At 48.6% G+C, this 11,234-nt stretch overlaps 1 protein-coding gene across 2 annotated transcripts; it reads right to left on the minus strand.

The window, feature by feature from the left end:
• Window positions 1-644: 644 nt before the first annotated feature.
• Window positions 645-7,128, minus strand: KLHL38 (kelch like family member 38). Of its 2 annotated transcripts, XM_015566287.1 has the most exons (5): window positions 6,884-7,128; window positions 6,310-6,685; window positions 4,857-6,210; window positions 3,281-3,386; window positions 645-2,402 (listed from the first exon to the last, which is right to left on the minus strand). In XM_015566287.1, the coding sequence occupies exons 2-5, from the start codon at window positions 6,621-6,623 to the stop codon at window positions 2,113-2,115; spliced, it is 2,064 nt and encodes a 687-aa protein (XP_015421773.1). In that variant the 5' UTR covers window positions 6,624-6,685; window positions 6,884-7,128; the 3' UTR covers window positions 645-2,112. The 2 variants fall into 2 exon arrangements, with proteins under 2 accessions (XP_015421773.1, XP_006767412.1); XM_006767349.2 differs by lacking the exon at window positions 6,884-7,128 and having other exon boundaries at window positions 4,857-6,386.
• Between the last annotated feature and the right edge of the window lie 4,106 nt (window positions 7,129-11,234).

Here is an 11,234-nt window from a genome sequence, read left to right on the forward strand (position 1 = left end):
AAAAGGGAAGATGTAACGGTCTAGAGCAATGGTTCTCAACCTTGGCTGCACATTAGAATCACCTGGGAATCTTTGTAAAATCCTGATTTCTGGGCCTCATCCTCCGGAAATTCTGTTTCTTTGTTACTAATGTTGTGACCCCACCCCATAACAAAGAAACAGAATTTCCAGAAGATGAGGCCCAGAAATCAGGATTTTACAAAGATTCCCAGGTGATTCTAATGTGCAGCTAAGGTTGAGAACCACTGGTCTAGAGGAAAACACAGTAATTATAAATAGGTTAAGAGTCTCAAAGATAAAAATACAGAAAGTAGCCCTAGCTGCTTTGGCTGGGTGGATAGAGCGTCAGCCTGCAGATCAAAGGGTCCCAGGTTCAATTCCAGTCAAGGACACGTACCTTGGTTGCAGGCTCCTCCCCAGCCTGGGCCCTGGTTGTGGTTCATGCAGGAGGCAACCAATTGATGTGTTTCTCTCACATCGGTGCTTCTCTCTGTCTTTCCCTCTCTCTTCCGCTCTCCCTAAAAATCAATGGGAAAATTATCCTCGGGTGAAGATTAAAAAAAAAAAAATACAGAAAGTATAGGAGACAATGGGAACATTTAATGAGAGAGCTGACCCAGGCTGGGGTGTGTGGGGTTGGGGAGGGGGAGGGGAGGGTACACGAAAGGCCTCCTTGATTCAGTGACTTTTACCAAATCTGGTGTGTAAGGAATAAATTGAAATTAGGTGAGGTGAAGAGGTGAGAGAGGTGTGTATTAGGCAGGGGCAACTGCAAGTGCAAAGTCCCTCAGACAAGAAAGAGGGGGCAGAAATAATAAAGATCTCTTGAGCAAGGGTCAGGGGAGGCTTCTATCACACATGGAAAGTCCAGAGCATGGGCCTGTGGTGCCAGACTCAGGGCAGCAAGACTCGTTCCAGGTGCTCCCATAGGTGGGGAGAGGACTTTGCGTATACCGCTGGGCTGGGACAGGGCTGGCTGTGACAGGATGGGGAGGGACCCGCGTATGAAGGTCTTCAGTGCCCACAGATGAGCAGTGAGGTGGTTTTGACTCCACCTTATAATGACCTAGGATGCTTTTCAAAACTACAGAGCTCTGGGCCCCGCCTCTGAGAATCCCCATCTGTCCCTCTCCACTGGGGATCAGTCCCATGTTCAAACATCTTCCAGGTGATTGTAATGTGCCTCCAGCTTCCACTTATTCCTGTGCCCGGGACTGGGCCCAGTGTGGGAGGCACTTTGAGATAAAGAAGGCCACAGGGAAAGTCAGCCCCAGCACTGGGAGGGCAATAATTGCTGTAATCTCTGAAGGAATTTGTTGGCTTTCCTCAGAAGAGCAATTCTCATAACATTTACCAAAATGAAAATCCTGATTAATTCTGCAGGTTTATAGCTCCCCAGAGGCTGGGGAAAAAACATCTCTTGGCAACAGAAGCAAACTTTATTCTGGCAGCACAGACAATGCTGCGAACACCAGATACGGAGCTGCACATACTTTCTGGAATTCCAACGCACCGCATCCCTGGTCTCAGGGACACTCGGCCATGGCCACTGCTCCTGCTGCCACTCAGACCAAGGGCTCTTCGCCCTTCTGTTCCCAGTCTCCATGGTGTTCGGGCAGATGTGGCTTTTGTCAGCCCAGCATATCTTCCTTTGGGGAACCACTCCTATGCCATTAAGTGCCGTTCAGATAGGTTGTCCACGATCATTAACCCCACCTCTGCCTGTAGGGACGCCATCCAGGACTAGCCAGTTATGGTAGTATGATCCCAAGAGGTTGCATGGAACTCAATAAGGGCCAAACAGGATTGTTTACTTCTTTTTAGGGTTAATATATGGATAATGGTAAAGTCTCTCCTGAAGATGCTAAGCTAGAGAATGTGAGTCTGGATTTGTCCTCACACGGTGTGGAGAACAAAGCCAGAGAGAGAGAGAGAGAGAGAGAGAGTATTTTGCCAACAATAGGCCTGGTTCCAGGCCTCCAGCTCTGGAACTTTGGGTCTTGTGAGCTCTGGCTGCACCTGTTTAGGGTCAAGCTTTTTGGAGTAGGGTTCTGTCTCTTGCAACAAGAACGTCTGGACTAACACAGCCGGTTTTTTGGTTTCTCATCGACCTCAGGAGAAGGTGGAGGCGTGGGGAATGCACTGGAGAGTGAGGCAGGCGTGGTCAAAGAGTTTGTGAGGCAGCTGTCCCTGCGAGGTCCAGGTGTCTGTCTCGGGGTCGTAGCAGTCAAAGGAGGCCGAGTCCTCGATGTGGCAGTCCGTGGTCAGCCGCCGGCCGCCCGTCACGTAGAGCTTGTTGCCCATCACCGCGGCCCCGTGGTGCATCCTCCGGTCTTTCATGTCCGCACATTTGACAAACTTGTTGGACTGAGGGTCATAAGCCAGAATCCTCCTTGTGTAACCTGAAAGCCAAGTGGAATGGCAGCAAGGTCAGCATTGCTCATTTGGGAGTGGAGGTCAGTGGTCTGGGTACGAGTCTGATCTCTGCCCTCGCCTAACACTGAGGCTGGAATCTGAACTACAGCGTGGCACGTTAACCGGTAACCTGCCCAGGGTTAAGTGTGCAGCAGGGATGGGGTTTGGCCCCTGCATCCCTAACCCCAGGTTAAGGCGGCACATGGCCCGTTTTCGATGGGGAGCTGCCTCCTGACTCCAGTGCCTTTCTCAGCCTCACTGGCTTCTTCATCCCGCTCACATGCCCACCCCAGAGCTACAACAATCCAAAGAAGGAGCCTTTGGGAACTCATGGGTCCCCACAACAGCCTTATCGGGTGGGGCCCTCTGAGGATCTCCATTTTACAGATGAGCAAACTGAGGCACAACAGAGTAATCACTTGCTGAAGAGCATCCAGCCAGGGAGTGGCAGAGGCAGGATGTGAACCCAGATCTGTCGGACCCCCAAACCGGTCCTCTTAACCACGACACTACACTGTGACTACAGAGGGATGATCCATCAGTAGCTAATGTTAACAAGAGTAAACGTGTTTTGAGTACTTGCCACGTGTCTGGGACCACGCCATGTGCTTTCAATACATGAGTATGTTTTATTATCACAACAACTCTGTGAAATAAGGCATTATTTCATTCCTGTTTACAGAAAATGACAGGGAGAAACTTCTGGAGGGGAAAAGAACTTTGTCAAGTTGTCCACACTCCCTCAGCCAGAGGGATGTGATTTTACAAAGACAGTCTTGTGGAACAACGTCCACCTATTAGTGACCCTTTTTCCATGGGAGATGCCAAGTTATGCCCAGCCTGGCGATCCTCTGCTCAAACTCACCTCCCACGATGACAATCCGCTCCCCAAGCACCACTGCAGGGGCACACACGTTCTTGATCATTCTCGTCTCCATTTTGAACCACGTGTTTCTGGAAATGTGATAAACCTGAGGGGGAGATAGAATCATGGCTCTGTATTTTAAAGTGATATTTTCAAAAGACAGAAGTAGTAACTAAGCCCCGGAAGGTGTGGCTCAGTTGGTTGAGCATCTTCCCATGCACCGAGGCGTTCAATTCCCTGTCAGGGCACATGCCTGGTTTGTGGGCCCAATCCCCAATGGGGTGTGTATAGGAGGCAACCGATCGATGATTGATGTTTCTCTCTCCATCACTGTTTCTCTCTCCCTCTCCTTTCCTCTCTCTCTAAAACCAGTAAAAACACATTTAAAAAAACATGGTCCTCTTTAAAAAGTAGTAATGAAAGGGTGAAATGGGAGAGATTTTTCCAATTTTTAGAATTTTTAGTAGGTATATTACTATCAATAAAAAATATAATTAAATAACAGAAAGAAGAATATTACTAGAAATTGGTCTTTATGTGACCGCCATGAGATCAGAGGCTGTGTTTCTATAAAATGGACCCAGAGTTATGCATTGTAGTATGTGTTTGCTTCCCTTGCTCGGGACAATTTTTTCTTTTAATGAGAAATGGAGCAACTTGGATGGTCATGAAACCAGTGCTTTTTCGGTTATTTTCATTTCTAGCTCCTGGTTAAATGTCTAATTGGTCCAGTGTATCCAAGATTGTCTTCAGCCAAGAGCAAGTCTGGGGCTACGTGAGGAAGGCTCTTGGACAGCTCATGCTTGAGAGTCATTAGAACCATAGACAACACGGAGCACGAGGAAAGGCAAACAGAGCACAGAGATGGGCTGCACTCGGAAACAGAGCCAATCAGGATCCCCAGAACTTGTTTTCCTGGTAATTTTCTCATTTTAAAGTTCAAATATCAAATGTAAATTAGTTCATTACTGGCAGAATTTAGCACAAGAGAGATAGGATGGACTTCATATAAGGAAAAAAGGAACAAAAGTACTCATTTATAGAGGAAAATGGCCCAGTATTATTCACTGGGAATTCTTTCTGTGTAAAATACAATCGCCATCATATAAAGGCCTTATTATTTTTTAAAAATCAGTTTACCAAATTTTATCATCACAACCATCCAATGAAGTAGGTAGTATTACTAACCCCCATTTTTCAGATTAGACATTGAGGTTCAGAGAGGTTAAGTGACATTCCCAAAGTCACACAGCTAGAGTGAGAAGAGGAGCTGGTCTGGTTGAGTCCAGAGTCCATGTTCTTCACCTTTACATTCATGGTTGTATATGATGTACCTTTGTTTATATGAACCTTACACAAAATAATTCATAAATGGATAAAATCTTGTTGAAATTAAACTTCCTTCCTCCCTCTCTTTCTTTCTTCTTTTCCTTCTCCCCCCAACTTCCCTGCAGATGACAAGTGTGTATGTGTGTGTTATGCGAGTATTTATATGTGTGTGTGTTTGTGTTTGTGTGTGCATGTGGCGAGGGTACACACTTATGCACTTACATGATGAGAAGGACCAGCCATTTACCTGGATAAGGCGCACAGGGTTCTGCATAATGTCCTCTCCCCCAAAAAGGTAGAGTCTTTGGTCTTTCACAGCAACTGCAGGGTGCAGAACCCCCACTGGCATGCTGGCCATATTCTCCCAGGCGTTGCAGATGCTGTCATATCTCTCCATGGAGCCCAAGACCTCCTGCCCTTCTCCAATCCCCCCGATGGAGAAGATGAAGTTCTTATGGGAGGTGCTTCTGTGGGAGTAGCGAGCCGCCAGCATGGGCTGTCCCAGCCTCCACTGGTTGAGTTTCAGGGAGAAGATGTAGACATGGCGACTGGGCTCACTCTTCTCTGTGCCCACGGCCATGCCTCCCAGCACATAGACGCTGCGGTGCAAGGCCACGGCTGCGGCCTTGTAGAGCCGGGCGGGGAGTTTGGCGAGGCTCCGCCATTGGCCTGTCTGTCTGTGGTACAGCAGAACGTCCCTGGTGGTCTGCTGGTTGTCCTTCCTCCCACCCAAGAGGATGAGGAAGTCTTGGTAAGAGTTCCTTGGGGGCACGTGCCACGGAGGTTGGAGGTCTGGGACACCGGTGGTGCCATACAAAGAACACATTTGCCTCCTGGCCATCTCCAAGATGACCTGGCATGAGGGCGAGGACTGAAGGAGGGCGTCGTTGGCGATGAAGTGGTGGAAGAAGGCCGGGTGGATGTACGGAAGCCTGACGAGCTTGAACAGTTCCTGCATGTGTCGCTTCCGGGTCTGGAGGTCATGCTTGACCCAACCCATGAAGGCCTCAAACACCTTTTCCTCCTCCCCGCACAGCCCGTCGTCCCCCAGGTAGTCTCTCAACTCCAAGGCGCAGAGCTCCTTCAGGTCCGCGGATGCGGCCACCTCTGGGAAGTATGTCAGGGCCACCTGCCTGGCCGTCTTCCTGAGGGTCTCGCAGCTGAGGATCTCCGAGAGCCTGATCATGCCCAGGCAGTTGCTGGGGGTCAGCTGGCTCTGCAGGTAGGAGGAGCAGGCCTCAAAGAGCTTGGGGTACTGCAGCATGGAGGCCGCCTCCAGCAAGGGCAGGACGCTCTCGGCCGTGATGGGCACCTCCCCGGTGTACACATACAGGACCAGCTGCTCCAGGGTCGTGGCGTCGATGCCTCTCAGCTGGACCTTGGCCTCCCCGCGCTCCCGGAAGTTGCTGCAGAACATGGCCCGGAAGTAGGGGCTGCTGGAGGCCAGCACGTTTCGGTGGCAGGGGACCTCCCAGGCCCCAACACAGATGATTACATCCGTCAGGATCCTGCTTTGTCTTAAGCCATTGAGCTGCCTCAACAAGTCAGAGGAGAAGTCGTGGTCTTTGAAGAGCAGCCCATCTGCTGACTCCTTGTCCATCCTGCAAAGAAGTGGGGTGAAGGGGAGTTCCAAGAGGGAGCACGTACAGGAGGGTTTAGCTGTCACAGCTCGGAGACTTAGAGCATCTGTGTCCACTCACCAGTGCGTATGGGTATCGCCAAGAATATCGCTTAGTGAAGATTGCAGAGGGAGGCCACCCACGCTCCAGACCCCACAGCCGACACCTCTCGTTTTGGTTAGGATTGCTCTGAAAGGTAACAGGCAAATAACATCTTCCTTCAGATAATCTGAGAAAAAACAAGCAAACAAAAACAACGAAGGTTGTAGGAAGGTACTGATTGCCGGGGTCTGAAATGTTAGCCGGAAGCAAAATAAACAGCTCGTGCACTTGACCAGCGGAAGTCTGTGAGCCTTTCTCCAGATTCTCAGCCTTCTGTTATTTAGTGAACTCATCTCTGCATCTTTCTGGGTGTTAGTTATGCCCCACGCTAGTCATTCTGAGGGGGCGTGGCCCTCTGGTAACCAGACAGAAACAGGGATGAAAAGGGACTTTTGCAATACATTTATTGAAACATGACTTCACAAATTCGTTAGGGTTTTGTTTTAAAGATGGGATAAATAGAAAGCAGAGCCCCAATAATACCCTGGGCAGGGTGTATTGCTCGACACCTGGCAGTCCACCTGCAGAAGAGGGAAACATTAGAGACATTTACCTTGTTTGGCTGCAGTGATAGCCACCGATGCCTGGTCCGACTGGTCCCGCCGGAGTTTCCACCTCTGGCTCCAAGTGAAACCATAAACCTGGGCCTTTCCTTCAGTTGACAAATGGTTGGTCCTGGGAGAGTTCTGGATTTGTTTATGCTAAAGGCGCTTTCACAGTTTTCTAGAGCTTTGTGACACAGCTGCTGGGCAGGGAGACGGTGTATACATTCCAGAGCTAAGAATAGCTGCATATGTATTTTCCACTGTTGGGACATGTGACTTTCCAGTTGCCTTTTGCAGCAGCCCCAGGGCTGGCAGGGCCGCGCATGCCCACATGCCTTGTTTCCTTGGCAAGTGTTTACATCGGCATAAATAGATCTGAAGGGACGGCTTCTCTCAGAGAAGACTCTGCTGCCTGCTTGGAAACATCCTGAAGTGCCTGGGAATTCTAGATGTTTGTAAACAGGTTGCTGGGGCCTGGGATAGTTACTGACCATAGTTCTGGGCACGTGGAAGGTAGTGGATGATCACAAGGGAAGCCAGAATGTGGGGTGCTGTTTAATGGGTTTCTGTTTCCACCGGAGTGGCAGGATCATTGGTGAGGGCTGTGATTGTCTCCTCCAGGCTCTGAGATGATGGGACCCATGACAAAAGCTGTTTTGAATATGTGTGAAGCATCCCAGGGGTTCCAGACTCTGGGAGACCAAACCTTTGTTGCTCTCCCGACCCTAGAGGCTTCTGTCTTCAAGTGGTGAGGGCAGCTGTGCTCTCTGCATCATACTGCCTCTCCCAGACACGAGCGATTGTTCTTCAGTTATTCTTTTTATAGGTCTGGCTTGCTTTTCTGTTTTACTTTTCTTTTTTTCTCCTTTTAGAAAGGCTTGAGCTAGAGGCAGGAGGCAAGGTTTATTGCTCTAGGCTGTTCCAGACAGAGAGAGAAAGAGGGAGGGGAAGAGAGAGATGGAGGTGGGGAGAGTGAGAAGCAGCAGCAGAGGGAGATGGGGATGGGTGTGGAGAGAGAGAAAGAGAGAAAGAATGGAGGAGGAGGGAGAAAGAGCAGGGGGCGGAAGAGAGGGTGGCAGGGAGGGAGGGAGGGAAGGAGAGGTGAAGGGAGAAGAAGGGAAGCAGGAAGAGGAGAATGATGAGGTGATGGAGTAAGCGTTAGTCATCAAATGTAAGAATCAGAACCATGATGGAAGGTTATAGAGCCACCAGGACGAGTAAAAAGGACCTAGGTCTCTCCTGCTCCCATGTCCAGAGAGTTCCTGATTGGGGATACCAGCAGCTGGTGGCAGGGAAGCCCATCTTTCTCTCCTTGTCGGTCTTGCTTGGACTATTGCAACATCCTCCCAAGCCAAATTTTCCCTTTGTTCCCAGTTTCTCTCCCTCCAATACACCCTCTCTGTCACCGCCAGCGTAACCCTGGAGAAGGCAAACCAGAGCCTGCCGGTCCCCTACACCATGCCCTTCAATGGCTCCTATGTCTGCAGGAGGAAGTCCAGACTGTCTAGCAGGAAACAGAGTGGCCTCCTGATACGTCCCACTTCAATTTTTTATGCTAGCTCCATCAGACAACTCGCAGATGCTTGTATGTGTCCGGTCCTCGTTGGGAAGGCTGGACTGACCTCGCCTGTAGGACACCCCAGGGCAGGAGGGAAGGAGTATCTTTCATTCATAGTTGCATGGATCAACCCCAAAGAGTCCAGAAGGTCAATGGCCACCGAGTATATCCTTAACATGTCATTGGGGCCAGGACCTCGGGACCAGAATTAGGAGCAGAAGATCTGAGCCTCGGGGGTCAGAGACCTATGGAGACACACCCATTAATTAGAATCCTTTGAGGAAATGGGGCAAGGAGCTGAATGTCCTCATTTATTTTAGGTTCCCATACATTCACCCCAAACTCCCAAAGAAGCACATAAAGTTAAGACAAAAAAAGTCTGCACAGTTTCTCTCCTGGCTGAGTGTGCTGGGCCCGGATTCCTATGGAAGGGCAGGCTGGTTCAGGTCAGCAGCAGGTCTGACAGCTGCAGGCAAGGAGGCCACCGACATGCTCCACCAACGCATGTCCAGGCCCCGTCCTCCTATCGCCATCGGGACAAGATGAAACTTTCACACTAACCAGTGAACCATGGCAGTCGGCCCCAGGGAGCAGTGTTTCAAGAACACGCAGACCTGCACCTACAGGGCTGAGAGCTCCTCAAACACTGGAAGGCTTGTTGTCCTTGTTGTCTTGCGAGAATCTCCCATTCCCGTCCATAGGTGAAGGAGAGGAAGTGGGAGCAGACACATAAGGCCTCAGTGGACTGGATCATGAAAAGCTGTAGGAAGGAACTTGCCTCTTGCTATGTGATTTAAAAACCTGTCTAGGTATGTGAGTTCCTGCCTGCCGGGGTCTGCATCTGTGTGGCTGGGTGTGTTTTTTACCAGCTTGTGCAGAGCTGAGCAAGGAATTTGTACTTCCGACAATGGCCGAAAGGCGGCCTGCTCCTTGATTCTGGTGTTGCCATGACGACTGTGCTCCAGGAACTAAAAGCCTAACCCTGCGTTTACTAGGCCAGTATTGCAAATGACAGCACAATGTCTTCATATTTCCCCCCCTAGGGAGGGTAAGGGAAATACAGACCAACAGAGAGAACAACAGGACTATTCGTGGGCTGTTGGTATATAGCCTGCTGTCAGGCCCCCTTCCTCCCTGAGAACTGCATCCTGACCCGATACATCATTTATGCCACAGATTAGCTTTCTGGGCTCTAAATCAAATTGGGAAGAAAAAAATAATACGATCAAAGATGCATTCTTGCTCTCTCATTTTAACACTGTGAGTCACCAAGAATACACTGCCTTGGCCTCCCTGCTCCCTAGCAGGCACTCCTGGTGGTGAGGTAGGCCTTTAGGCAGGAATATCCTCCCTCCAGCCCACTGAGGCACGATCTGGCAGTTTTATGCTGGAGTATAGAAGGGGATGACCTACAGAGAGGTGTCTGTTGAGAGGGTGAACTTTACTCCCAGATGTAGCATCAATTAGACTCCCTTGGGGAAATGTGAATTGGGCAAGGTAAGGGTCTAATTAACTAAGAGTCCGCCCGTCCGTCCATCCATCCATTGAATAAGACCAGGTCCCTTGCCCTTGTGGTACTTACCATAAGGGAAGTAGGGAAGATAGACAAATAATTTAAGTGTCCTAAGTATTATGAAGGGATGCCTTTCTCAACCTCCTCCTTCCCAAGTCACCCCTGTCCCACCATGAATTCTAAGTCCTCTAGAAAGAGAATCATATACAAGCTCTCATATCAGGCTGAGTTTTAGTCATGTGTTTTCATCTTTCTCTCCTGGATTGTAGCTCCTTGAGGGCAGGAAAAAGTCTACACTCCTGCCCCATGTTAGGAAAGGCAGAGAATGGAATTTGTTGACAGAGATTGACACTGGACACTATTGGCTTACTTTTGCCTTTTCCAGACTGTATATATTTTTACAAGTGGCTTTCTTTTAAGTTTTTATGACACATTTAAAAAAATATATTTTATTGATTTTTTACAGAGAGGAAGGGAGAGGTATAGAGAGTTAGAAGCATCAATGAGAGAGAAACATCGATCAGCTGTCTCCTGCAACACCTCCTATTGGGGATGTGCCCGCAGCCAAGGCATATGCCCTTGGCCGGAATCGAACCTGGGACCTTTCAGTCCGCAGGCCGATGCTCTATCCACTGTGCCAAACCGGTTAGGGCAATGACACATTTGTAATCTATGTTTTCCTAATGATCAAAAATAGAAGTTAAAAAAATATTTTTCAACTTCTTGATAGTTAGGAAACAGATTCTGAAATACTTTTTACTTCTTTCTCCCTGGTTTTTGTAAAGATAACCTGGAATTTGGCTCAGTTTGCTGTCATCAAATCATTTTATATACTGTATCTTATTTTTTAAGAATGACTTTTTGGTTTTGCTATTTGCTTTTGAATCATGTTTACAACGATTATTTAAACTTAGCTCCATACTTGGCTGATTTACATTTGCACTGCCAGTTCTGTTATGCCGCACTTTCCCATTCTTACGTGCTTAACTCTGACGCGTCTTTTGATTAACTGAAGTTCCTTCACTCATAATATTCTTTTTTTGGAAAAATAGGGGAAAGGTGCATTTTTCTGAATCCTTCCTTATCCAAGGTTCTTTTTTCCTACCATCTACAAACAACAGCTTGGCTGGGTACAATAGTTTAGGACAGTGATGGCGAACCTTTTGAGCTCGGCGTGTCAGCATTTTGAAAAACCCTAACTTAACTCTGGTGCCGTGTCACATATAGAAATTTTTTGATATTTGCAACCATAGTAAAACAAAGACTTCTATTTTTGATATTTATTTTA

The sequence above is a fragment of the Myotis davidii genome, unplaced genomic scaffold, assembly GCF_000327345.1.
Source record: "Myotis davidii unplaced genomic scaffold, ASM32734v1 scaffold200, whole genome shotgun sequence".
Classification (NCBI taxonomy): Eukaryota; Metazoa; Chordata; class Mammalia; order Chiroptera; family Vespertilionidae; genus Myotis; species Myotis davidii.